This window comes from Erithacus rubecula (genome assembly GCF_903797595.1).
Source record: "Erithacus rubecula genome assembly, chromosome: Z".
Classification (NCBI taxonomy): domain Eukaryota; kingdom Metazoa; phylum Chordata; class Aves; order Passeriformes; family Muscicapidae; genus Erithacus; species Erithacus rubecula.
This window is the reverse complement of record NC_136661.1, coordinates 21206146-21225983: the sequence shown is the minus strand read 5'-3', so window position 1 is coordinate 21225983 and position 19838 is coordinate 21206146. Positions and strand designations below refer to the sequence as shown.

The window sequence follows — 19838 nt, the reverse complement described above, 5'->3', positions numbered from 1 at the left end:
GTCCTTAAAATGTTTTAAGAGCATTCTCTTTCAGTATGTAACATAATTTATAGTGTGAATATTTTAATAAGAAGATAGTACATTTGTTTTAATTATTTTTCTTTTTAATTCTTCTTGTCATCTTGATTACCTTTTCTTGATTGCACTTCTGATTTTTAACACTTGGCTGAAGAAAATAGAAGAGGGAGAAATTTGTTAGTATCAGATTTCAACACTGTCAGTCTGTATGTGGTGAACAAAGTAAAAGCCTTTCAAAGGGTCTCAAATTTTCCTGCCCTCACCACCTTGCTCCTCAGCAGTATGACATTTGTTTTTCCATGCAAATCAGTCATTTTGGATGGGAAAAGGATAAACTTAAAAAAAAAAATTGAAAGAAAACATGACATAATTTGAAACAAAACATGACATAAACAAAAATAGAAATTTCTTTTTTCTTAATTGCCAGAAGGCCTGAGATTTGAATGATTAAAACATGGCCTTCTGTAGGGGGTATTCTTTGGGAGAAGTTAAATTCTTAAATAGATGGAGGTAGTTTTATTACCATTTGTTGCGAGAGTTTGTTGTTCCCCTTGCACCGGCTATTCCTGCTGCCCGTTTAGTATTTCAGTCATTTCCATCTCTCTTCAAGTAAGGCAGTAATCATGTGTGTCAGACCACCTCTGTTATACTTGTTCTGTGAAACCTGTAATTTCACCAGAAATGGAGAAATCTCTGTGAAGTGTAGCTCTTGCCTCTTTCTCATCACTCCTGCCCGTGAACAGACAGCATCTTCCCTGTTGAGTATATCAAACCAGAAATCCAAAAGAACAGGGTGTGTTTGCACATGGAGCAGAAGGGATTTTTTGGTATAGTAGAATCACAGAATTACTGAATGGTTTGGATTGAAAGGGGACTTAAAGACCATCTCGTTCCAGTGCCCCTGCAGCTAAACCAGATCACCCCATCCAGGACTGGTCTTAAAAATTTCAGGGGTGGGGCATCTACAGCTTCTCTCAGAACCTATTCCAGTGTCTCACCACCCTCACACTAAAGAATTTCTTCGTGATATCTAACCTAAACCTATCCCCTTTTTCTGTTTAAACTTATTTCCCTTTGTCCTAATGCTACATGTCCGTTTGGTTTTTGAGGCCTCCTTCAGATACAGGAAGGTGCTATAAATGTTTTTCCAGAGCCTTCTCTTCTCCAGGCTGAGCAATGCTCTCAGTCTGTCCTCACAAGAGAAGTGCTCCAGCTCCCTGATCAATTTAAAATATCTGGAAGACATTTGAAATAGGTAGTTTTCAGGTTTAACCTTTTATCTTTCTCAAGACAGGGGAAGGGCTTACCTTTTAGTTCAACTAGCTGTAGTTTTGAATTTTTTTCTCCATGCTGTGCCATAGCTCTGCCCTCACAAAATAGTAGTCTTTTCAAGTTTTCAAGAAGCATTTCAGGAAGCATTTCAGGAGAGAACTGAGAACACAGGAGCTATACAGATTTTTTTCCAGGGCAGCATATGATCTTGAAGTTCTTAAAGAAAGCATTATCCTTTGTAAGGGCAATTGCAAACACAGAGAAAAAAGCGTTTTTTCTCTGTAAATTATAGTACTGTGGGTAAACAGAAAAGTTTAAGGGCCTGATGTGTGAAAGATTGCCTATAGTTTGCAAGTCTCTCTCATATGATATAATTTCCATTTATATACAAACCTCTGCAGACAGAACAGTAGAAATTCTTTTAGGTATAAATGTGGTTTTTTCCCCTTCTCTGGCACAGCTATGAAAAAGTGAGTAATTTTGGTTTTTTAGATTTTTTGGTTTTATCTTTGATTTTTCTCAAGACATTCTGGGGAGACTAATCTAGTTTCAGCCTCTGGTTGCTAGTGGCATGTTTTCTGAGTATTGTTTGAGAATAAGGAAGCTCCCAAATGGAACAAGGAAAAAGAGTTCCACAGTATTTACTGACAGTGGTGTAGTAAATTGAAGATTGTTGTTAGGCACAGGAATATAGCACTCAGCTAGGGCTGGAATTCCCTCAAAAATATCGAAACTCCATACTGCAGATGTGATGCTGATTTGCAGCGTTAAGGTAAGACTATTCATTTTGAGAAAAAACTGTGAACTTATGGAATACTCTATATCACAGATTATATATATATTAATCCTATGTCAGCCAGGGAATTTATAAAAATATTAGGAAATGCGTCAGCACTATAACTGTTTTCCTCTGTTTCTGCTGAATCAGAAATTTAGAATATTGTCTTTTCCTTGTGTACTTTAAAAGAAAATAACAACAGCAGCAACAAAAAACATCCCTGGAAATCCTGTAAAGATTGTATCTCCTCTACTTTTAATCACAATAAAAAATTTAGCAGAACAGTATTAGGGAAATCATAGCATCAGTTTGTGTAAAGTTAATGTTTGAAATGCAAGCAACAGTTGAAGTCCTGGAAGGACTTTAGGAAGAAATTAAAGTACTTTAGGAAGTACATTAGTACAGTTTAGGCAAACTCTATCCTTTCATTGTTTTCATATGTACAGTAATATTCCAGTATACATGATAGTCAGATGTTCAAATCAGTATAAATGTATTAGCTATTGTTCCTTTCAGAGGTGTGGAAAACCAAATGATTTTATGTCATTAATTATTCTTTGGAGTATAATAACTGGAAAAGTGATGGTTGTATCTTGTTATCTTGTGTGCATATAGGCATATGCTGTAGCACATTAGAGATACAGCATTCTGAGTTATTTAGGAAGTTCATGGTTGACTGAAACAGAATAAGCCACCTTGGTTTTTTGTAAATGTTTAGCTAATTTGAAGATGTTATGCCAAGATACGTTCCTGGATGTTGTTATCTTAATTTTTTGTTTTGAATAGTCTAAACAGTTACTTCAACTGTCAGGCATCCCTTGGACACTGCAGAGCTTAGCACCAGTAGCAGTCGCCAAGTGTCTGACTTTCAGGCTCAGGATGTTTGATTTATCAGGTGGCAGAATATATTTCTATCTGTTCTTCTTCCCTAGAATGAGTAGCCAGAATAGTGTGAGTGTGGTGTAAAGCAAAAATGTTCTCATGTTAGGGCTTCACTCTTCTCATGAAAAAGGGGGTTTAATTATTGTTGCCTGAGGGAGCTTTTTTCTTTGACTTACTGAAAGACCTCTCAAAGTAAGATACCTTCTGAAAATTAAATTCAGTGCTGACACAATGTAGACATACAATACCTACCTTTGTAGTGAGGTACATGAGATGAACAGTTCTATAGTATCCCAATGCAGAAAAGCAAACTTGAAGTGATTAAGGTAAGAATACAACAGATGGTTTCTATGAAAGCACTTTGGTTTTTATGGAATGTGCTTGGATGGCAAGTACAGGCAATGGCTATCAAGCAGTTTTTTTCATCCCAAGAACAGCAAATACCAGTTTATAGTGTAGGGAATGATGGAACATTGAAAACTTAATTTATATCACAAATATATCTTTGTCTGTGTACTTTATAGTGTCAGTTGAACAATAAACTCATTTTCACAATCACAATTTTCCTTGGGAATTTTGAGAATTTACAGCTGCTTCACAGTTTCTAAACCACCAAGTGGCAGTGTCACTTAATGCCATGTGGGCTATACCTTTTAGGATGTCATGTGTAGCTATTAGTAAACCTTTACTGTGACCTTGTAGTGGGCTGAACTTGGCTGGATGCCAGGTGCCCACCAGACTGCTTTATTACTCCCATCCTCAGAAGGATGGAATGAGAGAAGAGAGGAAGATGGAAAAAACCCCACATGAACTGAGATGAAGGCAGCTTAATGAAGTAAAAGTGAAGGCAACACCTGGAAACAAGGGAAAGCAGATTTATTCTCTACTTCCCATTAGCCAGGAATGTCTTGCCACCTCCCAGTAGGCTCCAGTGAGCAGAGTGGTTGCTCTGGAAGACAAATTAGGAGTGCACATGCACAACCTCCATGCTCTTTTCCCTTTAAGACCATCTCATTTCAACCCCATTCTACCTTCCTCTAGACTGAATTGCTCAGACCATCATCCAGCATGGCCTTGAACATTTCCAGGGATGAAACATGCACAGCTTCTGTGGGCAACCCATGCCAGTGCTAACCACCCTCAAAGTAAAGAATAATGCCAAATCTAAACATACTTCCTTGTAGTTTAAGTAACATTAGAAGAAGGGTAGGTATGGCTAAACCAAAGATAATGAAAGTTTCTGTTTTGTCAGAGGATTAAAAGATGAAACTGATAAAGAAGATGTAACAAGTATGAAGGTAATCAGTCTGATGCTATAAAGACTCCTCTGTGAAGCATGAAAAATAGTGAAAGGATTGGCAAAAATGGATAAGGCAGGAGATTTAATGTGTGGTGTAAAATGTGCCTAAAATTATTTTAAAATAACACTTTGGCAACAGAAAATTATAACAAAGATCTCGGGCATCAAGAAGATAGATAAGTGTCTGTTTTAGGAAACTGGAGTGGTGCCAGATGAATAAGCATTTTGAGCATAATGATTCGCATGACCTTTGTAGGAAGTTGCTCAAAACTACTTGAGTACTTCCAATATATTTCTTTTTGTGTAAATTAATATCTTCCAAAGTGGGGGAAAATAAGAAGAAAATATTTTCATGTTTTAGCCTTAAGATGGTGTAATATTTTTAAATCAATTATTCATCATATTCTTGGGAGTATATTCATGCACATAAAAATGTGAAATTAATCTCTGGTTTACGATTTTCCCTTTTTTCCTCCTCATGTTATGAGTGGTGTGATGGAAACTTTCTAACTTTTGCAGAAATACTGCATTAGTGGGGTTTTTTGGGGTTAGCACTGTTTTCACTGAAGAGAATTTTCTTTTCTTCCAGAACCCTGTCAAGAAAATCCCAGATTCACACGAAATTACACTCCAGCATGGAACAAAGACAGTAAGTGATGTTTTCAACCCTTCATGCTTTTCTAGAACTGCACCAGTCTGTGAAATAGGTTAACAAATACTTACCAGCTAAAGTTGAAGAAACAAATTTTTTCCATGATTTGTTACTTTAGTCAGTCTCATTTCTTAGTGCAATTTAAATTGTGTTTCATGACCACCTCTTCAAATTCCTGTAATAACCTAAATATAGCTCAGTTTGACTAAATTGTAGTCTCATTTTCATCAAGCATATTCTCTATAATTATTAGACTTTTTCTTCTAGGATAGATCTTCCTAATATGTAGACATGAATCTAATCTCGACCTTTCTTTGGTCATGAGTTTAAAGAATGTTATTGCCAAGTACTTTGCAGCTAAGTACTTAATTCTACCTCAATATTTTAGTCCCTTTTATACACCATTTTCATTTTATTGAGAGTTTATTCTTTTTTGTCTTTGAGTGCATCTTTTCTAGATTTTATCTCCACTACTGCTCCTTTGCTTTCTTTTAAAGACCCACAGTCTTACTTGGAGCTATCTTCTTTTGCTCTATATATTTCTATCTCTGTATAATCACATCTTCCAACATAAATTCCATTGTTTTTGTGGGCTGATTGGCCTGCAAAAGATGGATTGCATTACACTAAACATAATAGAGTGGATTTTTCTACACACAGTGGATGCAACTGCTTTGCATATGAATTTTTATGAATACTAGGTTTTGCAGAGTAGTGTACTCTGTGCAAATCAGTTTCGCATTTTACATGTGACAGTGGCTGCTTCTGCAGTACGTTTCTTGAATACATGTCCTAACAAACTTTTTTAGGTAAAATTTCTTGATTTATTTTTCTGTATATTAAACCAGTAAATCTTTTCATGACTTGTTAAAGAGTAAGATCATGTTATTTCTAACTAAACTGCCTGATAAAGTGGAAGTTACAGTTCTGGAAGACTTCTGAGATATTTTGACTGCAGGAGAGTGCAGCTGTCATCACCTAGAACAGAGGTCAATTGTAATGTGGGATATATATAGCACAGTTGGATTAGACTTGATGCAGTAAATGAAACATAAAATTGAAAAAAGTCTCTCTCCCGTGGAAGGGTAATCTTTTTGGGGTTTTTTTGGTTTGTTTGTTTTAGAACAGTGAAACTATTTAGCCCTGAGCTTAGACACTTAAGGGTGGGAGTATCTTCATATTTTGATTTTGTTGTTTTGCCCCAGTGTTTTTAAATACAGTCTTCTCATTATGTTCATACCATGTACTGTATTTCAGCTACACTTATATATCCCATCTGTACCTCTTCAATCTGATGAATGTGGATTTGATGATGACTCTATTCCTGTGCAGCTGAGAAATCTCAGGAAAGATTTTGCCAAGCTAGAGAGTCTTCCCAGAAAACTGATTAATTTCCCAGTTGTCTTGCTTGTACGGTATAATAGGAATTGCTGTTCCAAATGAAACTTCATATATATTTTTAATTTTTTATGGTATTTTTGATATATATGTGTGTATGAGAAAGAATATGAAATATGTACCTTCTAATACCTCGTATCACAACTGCTCCCTCATATAGAAGTTATTGAATAGAACACTAGAGTGTTCTGATTAATCTGGAGATGTGCAGTTTTTCTGCATGTCAGGAATCATGAATGAAATGGCTAGGGCTCAAAATTTCCATTTAAGTTGTAAAAGGGGCATATTCTTTTTAGAAACATGTAAGAGATTGCACATTTTAAGAGATCTCTGCAAGTGAATGTCTCAATTCAGCAGGACATTTAGATTAAGAAGGAATCAGTTACCTGGTGAAGAGGGCCATCATTTCTGCTGCATCTTGGTTTTCTTGAGAGTACTATTTTCAGACAGTTGGCTATACTAGGGCATTGTACATTTGAAATACTGTGAGGTACCTGCATTACAGAATTACAGAATTTTCGGAGTTGGAAAGAGACTCACAAAGATCATCAAGTTCACCTCCTGGCCCTGCACTGCTCACCCCAAGAGTCACACCATGTACCCAAGAGCATTGTCTGAACACTTCTTGAACTCTCTCAGCTGCTGTGATAGCTTCCATTGGGAGTCTTTTCCAGTGCCCAGCCACCCTCAGGATGAAGGACCTTTTTCCTAATCCATTTTATCAAGAAGGACTTTGTGAGAGACATTGCCAAAAGCTTTATAATATTCAAAAAGATTCAAATTACTTCCCTTGATTAACTAGATTGGTTACCTTATTGTAAAAGGAAATCAGGTTTGATAAGACTTTTCTATCATGAAATCATGCTGATGGTGACTGATGACTGCATTGTCCTTCTTCTTGCCCTTTTTGAAAACTGGGACAACTTTTGTCAGTTTCCAGTCAACTGGGACCTCTCCAGATTCCCAAGACTGCTTGAAAGTCATCAAGAAAGGCTTCGAAATAACATCAGCCAGGATTCAAGGATTCTCAGATGAACCTCATGAGGCTCCACAGGTTTATGGGGATCCACTTGGAGCAGCAGATCCTTTTTCAATTTCAGAATTGGCTGAGTTGATCATTCTCACAGTCACTCTGTGACCACCTTGGTCCGTTAGAAGACAGAGGCAAAGAAAGCTTTTGTCTCTGACCTCTTTGTGAAGTGCCCATCCTTATCCTGTAATAGGTTGATATTATTTCTACTGTGCTCTTAACCATTAATATACTTGAGAGAAAAAAGTTACTGTTTTCCCCCATGGTTCTGGGCAACTTCAACTCCAGCTGAGCTTTGACTGCATAGATTTTCTCCCTGCAGTAGCAAGCAGCATCTCTTCTTCCTGTGTCACCTGATCTTGCTTCCACTGGGCATCTACCTTTCTTTTTTGCCTTATTTCCAACAGAAGATCCCTGCTTAGCCAAGCTGGCCTTCTGCCTCACCTGATTGATTTTCAACATTTGGGAATAGCCTGTTCCTGCCTTAGGAGGTGATGCTTAAAAAGTGGCCACCACAGAGCTGGTCAGGAGCAGGAGGAACCTAAAGCAGAAGATGACTAGAGATGAGCCTTTGATATGATAAGGAATAGCTAAGTGAACTTTTTCTCCATTAAACTAGAAAAAGAAAACTCAAAAGAAGCCCGTATTATTTCATGTAAGGAAATCTAAATTCTAGGAAAGCAAATTATCCATCTTAAATGATAGATTTCATACATACATGCTGTTTTTATTGGCATAATTGTTTTCTGTAGGTAACTTTTTCCATGAACTTGTTTCCATGCTTTAAAATATTATCTGTGGGAGCTATTCAACAGTTTACATAAGTTTTAAAAGTCTCCATAACACAGTGCATATAGATGTACACTTAAGCTTTGAAAAAAAAGTACAGTAGTAGACTGATATATCTTTGAGGCAAATTTTATTTGGTGGTATTACTATATGTCTGCATTAAATCATAGTTCCTGTCAGTACTTTTCGTGTATATGTGTAAAGAAGATACATATAGGTAAGCATCTTCTGTGTAGAGTTATTGTTACTTTTGTACATCCATATCTAGAATTTTTAATACAGGTTTAGGCACCTGAAAGTAATTCCCCCAAGTTATTTTCTTCCCTGAAGACATTTGGTGTTACTAACCTGTAGTCATGACACTATTCTCAGGTGTTAATCCTCCACTAAATTTGTCATTTATTCTGTGTACACTGTTTTTGTTTGATTGGGGGTTTTTCCCACATGGTTTTCGATAAGTCATGTGTTCTTGGTGAAGTATAATATTATTTTCTTTCCTTCAGAATTTTCTGGTTTCTCTTCAAATACTTTTCCTGGCTTTTTATAGAACATTATTATCATCTTTGTCATTATCATTATCATTATACTAGTGCTACTAGTACTACTACTAGTAGTACACTGCTTAGTGTTGGAGATTATCTTTCTTCTTACCGAAAGGGTTTTTCAACATGGTGATTATCTGTCTTAGAAATGTGGGATGACACATGTTTTTGGGTTTTTTTTGCTAAAAGTAATCTGCTGGTCACAGTCTAGGTATCACCCATGGGCTCCATTGCAGTGTAAGCATGAATCCCATATGAATTTTATCTTTTAATTAAAATTTCTTCAGGTATTTTAATGTTTCTGCTGTAATTTTGAGTAATTCCAAAAATACTCTTGTTTTGTATTTTTTGATAGAATTTTTCAACACTCTTATGTTGATACTTAAGTTTTTGAGAAATAGTCTCTTGGTATCTAAATTAATTTAGTACATTGTCCAGCTACTCTTATATTAATGTTTGAAATAATAGTAGTAGATACAATATTTTCACAAATATGAAATGAATAGAAGTAATTTTGAAGATAAATTATTTTAAATAATTATTTTATATAATTTCTGGTGAAATACCCTGTGTTACCTTATTTCTCCATGTAGTGATTTGAACACTGATATTTGTTTTAGTATATTAAATAGTATTTGTTGTACTATAGAACATTGCCATTCTTCAAATTGAGAATTAAAATAGAGATAATTAAAATTCTCGTTTTACTTGACCTGTGTTTTGAGAAAAACAGATGAGAGCAATAAGCATTAGAATTCTTTCCTCAAAATTTTTGAATAGCTCTGAGAAGCTGGTTCTGTGTATAAAACAAATGGATTTTGAGAAATTATTTTGACCTTATTTGTTACAATAGTTTATTTTTAAAATCTGCGATTTTTTAAAAAAATCACGTTTATACGTTATTTTCTTTTTTTTTTTTTTTTTCCGGAAGAGTAATTTAACTAAGCAATGCGTTTGTGCACATGAGCTGTCTTGAATAAACTTAGAATCTTAAACTGGTGGATGTTAATCACCATTTTGTTTCCTTGCTAGAAATATTGTTTGTTCTTTTGATAGAAGTCTAGAGTACAATTTTCTCATAGAAACAGAACTTTTTGCAATGAGATGATTGAGAGGTAAACACTGTATTTTTTCTCAGCTGTGTTCAGTGGTTTATTCAGACTATGTAATTTTTACTTCTGTTCTTCCTACTCCTTCAGAAGTACTAAGACTTTAATCAAGGCAGTGACATTTCAAAATGAAAATATAGTGAAGGTATTTTACTAACAAATCAGTGCACTGGGTTTTTTGAGGTGTAAGTTCGGGTTTTTTTTTTTTTTTTAGCTTTGGTATCATTTTATATTTTGGTGACACTCCGAAGAATTGTAGAAAAAAATGAAAAGATTGAATATGGTTATATTTTTGCTTTTTCTTCTTTACAGGTTTCTGCTTTGGGGTTGGATCCTTCAGGTGCTCGTTTGATAACTGGTGGATATGATTATGATGTGAAATTTTGGGATTTTGCTGGAATGGATGCCTCTCTCCAGGCTTTTCGGTCACTCCAGCCTTGTGAATGGTAGGCATGGAGACTGCCTTTGGCTCTTAATGTTCCATGTTAGCTCCTGGTAGAATGCACAGAAACCTTGTAAGACTCCTTTTTTTAAAGGCTCTTGAATACCAAGAAATGTGAACCTAAGAACTTGTCTGCTTCTTTCTTTTCCTGCTTTTTACTGTGACTCGCATATTTTCCCAGTTTAGAAAGCCATGGATGAATTTGCCTATGCAATTTTTAATGGCACACCAGAAAAGGAACCTCTCAAAGACAAGTTGACTATCATAGTTGTGACTGACATTAATAGAATGCACTTCTATATGTATTGTGCTCTTAGAGAACAAATTAACAGAAGAAGCAAGTTAAAACAGTTGACCCCTTGTGGATAGCTTCTCTGGTCTCTGCCAGGATTTCTGAAAGGAAGAGTGATTTGTTTAATCTTCATGAAGTCTTCTGTTTCAAAAAGTGCTGGACCTTTGCTTTGCAGTCATTGTTATATAACAACATAGTGTGAAATACTGTCTTTGTTAAAGAAAAATACACTTATTTACATTTATTTCTATGTTTATATATATGCAAATTGAAAGGAAATGTAGGAAGCATTTTTAGAGTGTTATTTCCATACTCTACATATTATTAATTTAGAAAGTGAAAGTGAAGTGAGTTCATTTAATAATTCCAGGGGACTGGAATACAGAACTCCTTCAACAGTAGTGCACACTGAGCTTTCTGGAAAATATATTGCATAAAATAAAACAAAATACAGTGGTTTTAACAAGGTACTTTCTGATATCTGACTTATGTGGTACAGTTTATAAGGTACTTTAGTATGATTAAAATAGGGATTAAAATTTATTATACATAGAGTAAGTAGTACTTAGAATGTCTGTTCCTAATCATTATATCTTAAAAAGCTACACCTGAGTTTCAGGCAGTTTGGAAGGCTAGAAAAGATACAACTGACTATAGATATGCCAAAAATCTAGATAATGAAATATGAGAAGAAGTTAGGACTGTTATCCTGAAGAGGAACAAAATAGGAAGGGATTCTACTGTTGTTCTAAAGTGTGAAAAATTGGAAGAATAAAAAGTGTACTTTAATGCATGATGCAATTCTAATTTCTTTGACAGAAATTGACTTCTTATAATAAGCTGGCAAATGACACATTTACTTTGAAAATATGATAAAGTAAACAAGCCAATTAAGAATAAATAAATAAAAGTTTTCAAATGTAAAGTGACATTCAGGCTTTTCTGGCATGGGTTTCATTAACATGGTTAGTTAGCCAGAATGTAAATGATTCTGTCCTTCCTCTGTTGTAACTGAGCAGAAAGAGTTGACAGTCTTCACTCCCACAGTAGGAATTTATTTTAATGAGACATTTTCAAGTTTAGCATAAGAGTGCATTCAAATTTAGTAGTATTTGCTAATAATGGTGTAAAATGTAAATGTATAAAAACTGTAAGTAGACTGTATGCTAATGTTCTATTTCAGGGGCAGCTTGGTAAACTCATTTTGGCAAAAAAGCTAATGATAAAAGATGCACTTAAAATACTTGCTATTCTTGACACTATTCATTTAATGTGCTGCAAGGATCTCACAAGTATTTTTATATAAATGTTCGTTGTGAAATTCTTGTGGTTTGAGGATACTGATGTATAATTGAAGTACATAAAGCATAAACAGTAATAATAAAAGTAGTATTAAAAATAGACTTGACTGGTGTGAAGTTTGGAAATTGCACTTATGATACAAGTCTCATGAATTAATTTTGGAGTCTTAAAAAAGCTATTATTCAAATGCAACTTCTGTATCTTTTTCTAAACATAAAACTGGAAATATATCTCTGGTAAAAAGATTCAGCTTCAAGTTCTTTCATGCTGACATTCAGACAAGCTGGTGAGCACTATTTGGAATATTATGTAACTTGTGTCCAGGTGTATATGTGTTCTTAAATTACTTTTTTCCCTATGAAGTTTATTATTGAAGGGCTATTAGTATTCACAGACTTGAATTTAAAAGAATTCTGAGAAGTTCTGGTATGAAAACACGGGTGTTAGCAGAAATCCAGATCTGGATCCATACATTTAATTTAATTTTAAAAATAAAGGAGCCTTAGATCAATTCTATACTTTCAAGGCTCCATTTCATAGCATAATATCAGGTTACTATGTTAATTTCTCTTTGTATTTGTGGTGTAAAGTTCAAAAAACCCCAGTTTGACAAAATGCAAGTACTTTCAAGCCATACCTTGGTGTTAAAGCCAAAAGCAAGTGTAAGACAAAGCTGTTATGTGTGTAGAAAATACTTGTGTGTCATGATTCCACCCATGTATATGGTCTGTTCTGCAGGTCCTGGTACGAAGTGCTGTGAGCATTTGGCAGTTTAAAACCAAAATTAGTCGGATTAATGCTATTAAAAGGGTTTTGTAAGTTTCCCGAGACTTTTGCTATAACATTAGTAACAACCAAAAATATTTTCCTAAAGAACTGCCTTTGCAGAGCCTCACTCTTGGTCATATTCCAGTAAACATCAGAAAAACAGTAACCTCTGGGACTTCGCAAATAATCTACTTATAGAGACAATTTTTAGACATGATATTACACAGTCAAGAAGATTTGAGTTTTTTAATCAGGGAAAGATTGTGTAATCTTTTCTCTAATTTTTTTACATGACTGACTCGATAAATTATTGTTAAATCAAATAAATTATATAAATTATGTTCCATGGTGCTAGTTGCTGTAAAATCAGTTGCTTTTCCTTACTGGGAGAAATTTTAAGATGGAAGAAAAGTTTGTTCAGACATGCTGATACAGAACTAATAAGAAGCAGTGAGATGACATTGTTTGAATTAGGAACAGTGCCGTGTTCATAGTAATAATGTCTGTAGTTTGACTTCTAGTATTACAGTGTCTAAAAAGAGGAGTTTTTTTTTTCTTTTATATATTGTGGATTCTTTCAGAAATCAGATTTTACTTCTGAGATGTTTTTTATTACCTAGTGGTCAGATCCTTTTCATGCATGAGACATGCATCAAGTGAAAATATGTTTTAGTCTAGTTTTTGAATGTTTAATTCTTGCATTTCAACAGTGATAAGTGCAAAATATGAACCTGTGCTTTGGAGATGTTGGCTGTTTTCTTTTGCTAATTTCAGCATTAGAGTATGAGAAATACAACCTAATAAGTACTTCATTCTCTATACAGTACTCAGGTGGGGCTTAGGAATATTTTGAACTTTGGGCAAGAGCATTTGGAAGTATGATTGAGAATAAAATTTTAATTCCTAAGATATTTGTTCTCCAAAAACTGAATCTGATGTATTCTTTAGTCTAGGTTTATCATCTGTCTGTAGAGAATATTCTAGACTTTAGATATTATTTCTCCTGTGGGTTTCCTATAATTTCTTTCAGTGCGTCCTCTGAGCTTAATGTAGCTGGCCATCTTTTCTTTCATTTTTGCTCTTGAGGATCAGAATATTGTTTCAGACATTGACCGTGATCTGTTTTGGAAATTCCCAGATTTGAGCATCTCCTTTGTATTAAAAATCAACTTATAATAATCAGTCCAATTTGGCTGCTAGTTAGTATTACATAATAGGGTGTTTGGAGCAATTTTTGGCTTTTGAATTGTAATGTAATCAGTTTTGCCAAACTTTTTTGAATAAGAAATTTATGCTTAGTTTACATTACTATGATCAGTGAAGAACTTTAAAAGTAGGTATTACAATATTTTAAATGTTTCATGTAGTAACTCACGGTTTGAGGAGACATTTAACAGATAATAGCTACTGCTGAGAAAATTATATGAAGTCACTACTATATAAGAACTGAACTGCAAAATATTAAGTTACAAATTGCACAGTTAGTTTTGCTGGTCATCTGAGTCTTAACTTCACTGATGGGAATTAGTGTTAAAATGTAGTTTCCTGAAAGGTGCTAGGATTTGAATGCACATAGTCACCTTCTTAAACAATGGAAGATACTTCTTCAAGAATACTTTGGATGCCATGAGAATCCAAATCTAGCTGGCAAATGTGTTCCAGTGTCGTACTTGAGATTAGTCTGGATGCAGAGCTGAAATAATATGAAGTAATGTTACTGTTCACATTCTATTAATATCTGCTGGGATATAAATTCTGGCAGGTGTGAAGTGGATAGACTGCTTTGCATTCTTTGCTATCCTTATAATAAGGGATTAAAGAGATACCTGTTTCAGATTCAGTGAGAGCTCTGAAATTTGTTCATAATGCAAGATGCTGAAGCTGGAATTGAGCTTTTCATTCATCAGTCAGCTTTGCACTTTCAGTTCATTTTCGTCGTCTTGGTATTTCATGGTTTCTGCTGCAGGTTTTCTCAGTTGTTGGAACATGTATGTGAGAACACTGAGCAATCAACTAAGACTTAGAAAACTGGACAAATGGTTATCTATTGTCAGGTTTCCAGAGCTGATGGTATTATTTAACTTTATCTTAAATTTTGCTGAAATTGAAGTCCTGACCATAGAAAAAGATGCAAGAATGCTGACCTATGACTAATATCCTAGTATGTGAGGTATAATGAAGTTTTATGTATGACCACAACATTCTTTTATAGTAATTTACAGATTACTGTAATTCCACATTTTACTTTTGGGAAGATGAAAAGAATTTTCTGTTCTTGGTAGTTAAATCTGACACATACTATTTTTCCATTGGAGTTATAATAGCATTCTTAAAGAAATATGTTTACGAGAAATGACATTTTACGTGTTTGATGAACTGTGTGTGGTTAAAAGAAACATGACACACACATATGCACACACACAGTAGAATAAAAAACGTTTTTCCATTAGTGAAAGATTTTCTGCCTCCCACTTCTTTGATACAGGAATGTATATAGGTATATTTCTGCAATATGGTTTCTCACTGTTGACACTTCCATTTTAGTGCAGGTTTACAGGAACATTAACTGAAGTGTTTTATTTCTCCTATTCTTTTTCTTTCTTCTTTCTTTGTAGTCACCAAATCAAGTCTTTACAATATAGCAGCACAGGCGATGTCATTCTCGTTGTCTCTGGCAACTCTCAGGCAAAAGTTCTTGACAGAGATGGCTTCCCAGTAATGGAATGCATAAAGGGAGACCAGTACATTGTGGATATGACAAACACAAAGGTAAAGTCGGGCTGGAGGTTTCAAGGCAGGGGCTGGAGGTTGTTTACTTGCATGCTCTGAGTATAAGACAATGTGTACATTTTTAATGGTAATTTAAAACACAAGTGTAGGAAGGTTCATTCATAGCTTTGAAGTGCTTCGACCACAGTTGGTTGTGTTTTGACCACTTTACCCCTGTGTTTCCACAAACTTTGATACAATGGTTCTATTTACATAAATTATTTAAATTCAGGTCAGTTTTTAAAATAGCTTAAGCCTAAAAGTAATGATAAAATCTAAAGCTCAGATTGATGATAAAATTGATTTATTTATTTCTTGTAAAGTGTATTGCCAAGAAACTAAGCTAAATGATGTTTTGCCTAAAGCTGTTCTTGTGAGATGACTATTTCTTTTGGCTAGTGATACATATATAAAACCATCAAATAACATCTGCTTTAGTTCTAGTTTGCTTAAAAATAATTTAGATTTTCTTTCTCTTGTAAATGTCTAGAATTCCAGTATACTGTGGTCCAACAGTGAAAATGCTAAAATATTTGTTATATTGCCTCGTTAACTTTTCAGTATTTCTCTCCTTATTTGTGCTTAAAACAAACTGAAGTCGTTCCAGCATTGCAGGAGTAGTTTCCAAATTTCTCTTTGAATGTAGTCAATGAGTATGTGCTTGCACTTCAAAGAAGTAAAGCCATTTGGACAATATATAGTCCAGTAATGTAGTTATATTCATAGTCACCAAAATGCCAATTACTTACTTTGCATGAAACACTTATCTTCTGTTTTTCCATCTTAAAGAAAGACAACTGACTAGTCAATTTGCAACTTTGGTATTTTATGAAAAACTCATCTGAGGTTAAACCCACCTTGACTCTAAAATTCTGTTTCCTCATTTTTCTCCAACAGTGAGAAAAATGACTAGTGTAGATTGATATTGGTGTATTGTGTCACCCTGGTTGTTACTATTACTTCTGTTATTTTTCTTTAGCTTTAAAAAGTTTGTGTGACACTGTAGTGATGCCTGTTATTTCATCCTTTCTCTGCATTAGAGTTCTCCCAAGAGAAAAACAAGTGTGATTCTATGCCATTTTCTGAAAGAAAAAAAAAAAAGGTTGAAGAGTGTCAGGGTTCTTCTAATTCAGAGTTGAAAACGAGCAAGAATGACATGGACAGAGTAGATAGAATCTGTTAAATCATTCTGTTGCAGTCTGAAGGGTTTGATTTGTCTCTCAGCTTTCATGTGATTCCACTGGAAAGATTTTGAGTAAAGGTTATAAAACCTTGTAAGGTAGCTTACAAGGCCCTCCAACCCTCTGTGTTTATTTCTTTAGGGTCACACAGCAATGCTCAATTCAGGCTGTTGGCATCCAAAGATAAAGGAAGAATTTTTGACATGTTCTAATGATGGGTAAGTATTGTGGTTTATCTTTGACAGTGTTTTTTGAGAGGCTTGTTTAGCTTTTGTGTTTTACTGTGCCTTGATTTACTTTAAATATCATTCTTTTCAATCTTTAGTAAGTACTTAATATAGTGAGATCTGGAAGCAAATATATTTGTTTTGCCCCTAGATACTAAATGTACTTTGTATTATTTTAGTTCAGTTACTTAAAATTATTTTTAATGATATTTCATGAAAGCTGTTAGTTAATTGTTTTTACAAAAATTCTTGGACAAAGTTTAACTTTATTCAGTATTCTTTTGGAGTAGAATAATTCCTGGGAGAGACTCAATGTAACTGAATTCACTAGGAAGATTGAGGATTTCAATTGGGAGTTGCAAGTTTCACTTTAGATGTAACTTAGTATTGATGGATGTTGTTTAACAAGTGTCAAAAAGACTGCTAGAAATTATTTTGTGGCTTCAGTCTTGATCTTTATGATTAGAATCAAATGGCAAAATGTCACGTGGCATTTGCATCAATTAAGTTACTGCAGTTGTCTGTAGCAGGTTCATGAATGGCTTTTTACTGATGTTTTAAATATGCAACCTCCTTTACTCCAGAGTGACAGTAAGGATTGAATTTCCCAAACAAATACATCTGTAGAGTGGTGCACTGTAAAAAGAAGACTTCAATTATCAATTACTTTAAACAACACAGGTTGTTTTCTTTTTCCCCAAAAAGGGACTGGCTTAACATGTGGATACATTAAAATACTATTTTAAGAGGAAAATTCACAGTTTCTGATCAGACCGTGAAGAGGAGGAGGAAAACCTGAATACTCCATTGTGCTTTATGGAGAAATTAAGTTTTGAAAGTACACTTAAGCAAACTGTATGTTGTTCCAGATTGTAGGCGCAGAGGTACTACTTCCATAATAGGAATTATTATTAAATGGTAGAATCAGTACTTTAGACAGTTTGTCGATATTTTGAATGCAGTTAGACATTAGCAGAGTTTCTTTATTGAGTAGTTTGTAGATCATGAAAAACAAATTAAGAGACTTTAAATGATGAAGGTTGTCTAATTTTCTCTCATCTAATCAAGATGCCTCACTAATATACCAGAAATGGACTCAGTACCTCCCTGATGCTTGAATTGCTGTGAATTAAAATGCTTTGGACAAGTAAGAGAAAATCAGATAAACACTTCTATAAATGGCTGCATAATTGCGTTTTCATAGACATTGCATGGCTGAAATGATAAGAAAAGTATTTTAAACTCATTGCATTTTGCTTCATGCTAGTGACAAGTATTTCCAGGATTTGGACATGTCCTGTGAAAAGAAACAGTTTGGATTGCTTTCTTTGCCCCACACGGCTTGAAGACAGTATTCTGTGTGTGGAATTTAATAGTAGCAGAAAGCTAATAGTCTCCCAAGTTTAATCAGTAAAGAGTAGTTCCAGTGGGAAGGGACTTACAATGATCATCCAACTGTCCAACCAGTTCAGGGCTGTCCAGAACTTAAAGCCTTTGTTAAGGACATTGATCAATCACCATATCTTCAGGAAACCTGTATCAGTCTGTGACCACTTTCTCAGTAAAGAAATGCCTCCTAGTGTCCTGTCTAAACGTCCTCTAAACTTCCCGTGCTTCAGCTCTGAACCACTGCCACTCATCCTGCCCCTGGATGTGAGGCAGAAGAGCTCAGCACCTCCCTGTGCCCTTCCCCTCCTCGTAAAGCTGCGGAGAGCAGTGAGGTCACGTCACTGAGCCTCTGTTTCTCCAAAGTGGACAAGTCCAAAGACTTCAGCTGCTCCTCATGAGAGGTTCCAGCTTTGTTTCCCTCCTCAGGATGCTCTGAAGGACATTCCCATCCTTCTCCCCCAGGGCTCACACTGAAGCTGCCCCAAGGCTGAGCCCAGCAGGACCATCCCCTCCATGGGCTGTGCTTGGTGCTCTGGGATGGGGCTTGTCCTCAGAGCTGCCTGGGCTCTGCTGACCCACACTAAACCCATGGAACTAAAAAGCCTGAGTAGGGAAGGTCATCTGATCATTGTAATGTCTAGACAGCTTCAAAAGCATAATAAATTCAAAGAGATAAAGCCTCAATATTCTTTTCATTAATCATATTGTGTGGAGGTGAGTTGAGTTAGTGAGTAGCACACCTTTGAAAATACAGATTCCATTAGTCTGATGAGGAGCAGCTGAGTGAACTGGGGTTGTTGAAGTCTGGAGAAGAAGAGTTTCAGGGCAGACCTTAGCATTACAACTCCCTGTGTTCAAGTTTAGGACAAATTTCCTGCTTTCCTGTTTCCTGCTTTATAGTGCCTAGCAGGGTGCGATATGCATGTGCTAGGGCTCAGCTCACTGTAATAATCCTTTTCTTTTTAGAACCATTCTGGCACTTCTCTTTTAAGTAGCTTGCAACTTCGATTGGATCCTGAATTTTTTCAGTTGGGAATTCCCAGATTATGGGGTCAGAAAATTCCTTTAAAATTTGGCCCATTTTCTCCCATTTGCCATTCTACTTAAGATTCCTCCTGCCGAGCTTGACTCCTAAATCAGGAGTCTTCCCAGCCCCTTTAGAAATCTCAGCCTTCATTCTATATAGACTGTAAATGGTGCAACAAAGACTTACTAAATTAATTACCATAAAGATGATTTCCTTAATACTCAAGGAGATCAGGGAGATTTGAATGTTTTCTAATAAAGATGTAACCGATTCAGAGGAGAGGAAAGGAAATAAAGGCAGGAAATCTTCTTTGCCTGCTTCTCTTCTAATAAATAACACAAACCATGATTTATACATTCCTGAAGCAGATTTCAACATTCTCATAAATCTCCTGTAAGCCATTGCAACCAAGCCTAGCTCGATGAGCATTTTCGTCAATATTCCTTTCATACAAAAACTACGCATCAAAGACAACACCGGAGCTATCTCTGGATGAGTAAACAGACCCATTGACCACAAAGGCATCAAGACATCAAAGAAACCTAACGAGCCGACATACAAACAGGTCCCCACCACGAAAGACATTATGGATTTAAGAAACTTAGCCATGCCGACAGCTGAAACCAACATAGTATTAGATAAAAGTTTTTTCCACTTTTTTTCTGGTGCTG

General features: G+C 35.3%; 1 protein-coding gene across 1 annotated transcript in view; it reads left to right on the top strand.

Annotated features, from left to right (window-relative positions):
* WDR70 (WD repeat domain 70) overlaps positions 1–19838 on the top strand; it is a 127070-nt gene that overhangs the window by 26794 nt on the left and 80438 nt on the right. The window contains exons 6-9 of the mRNA XM_079330109.1: positions 4840–4899; positions 10083–10216; positions 15190–15343; positions 16666–16742. Of these exons, the coding sequence (XP_079186235.1) occupies positions 4840–4899; positions 10083–10216; positions 15190–15343; positions 16666–16742 (425 nt within the window). The remainder of the gene's footprint in view (positions 1–4839; positions 4900–10082; positions 10217–15189; positions 15344–16665; positions 16743–19838) is intronic.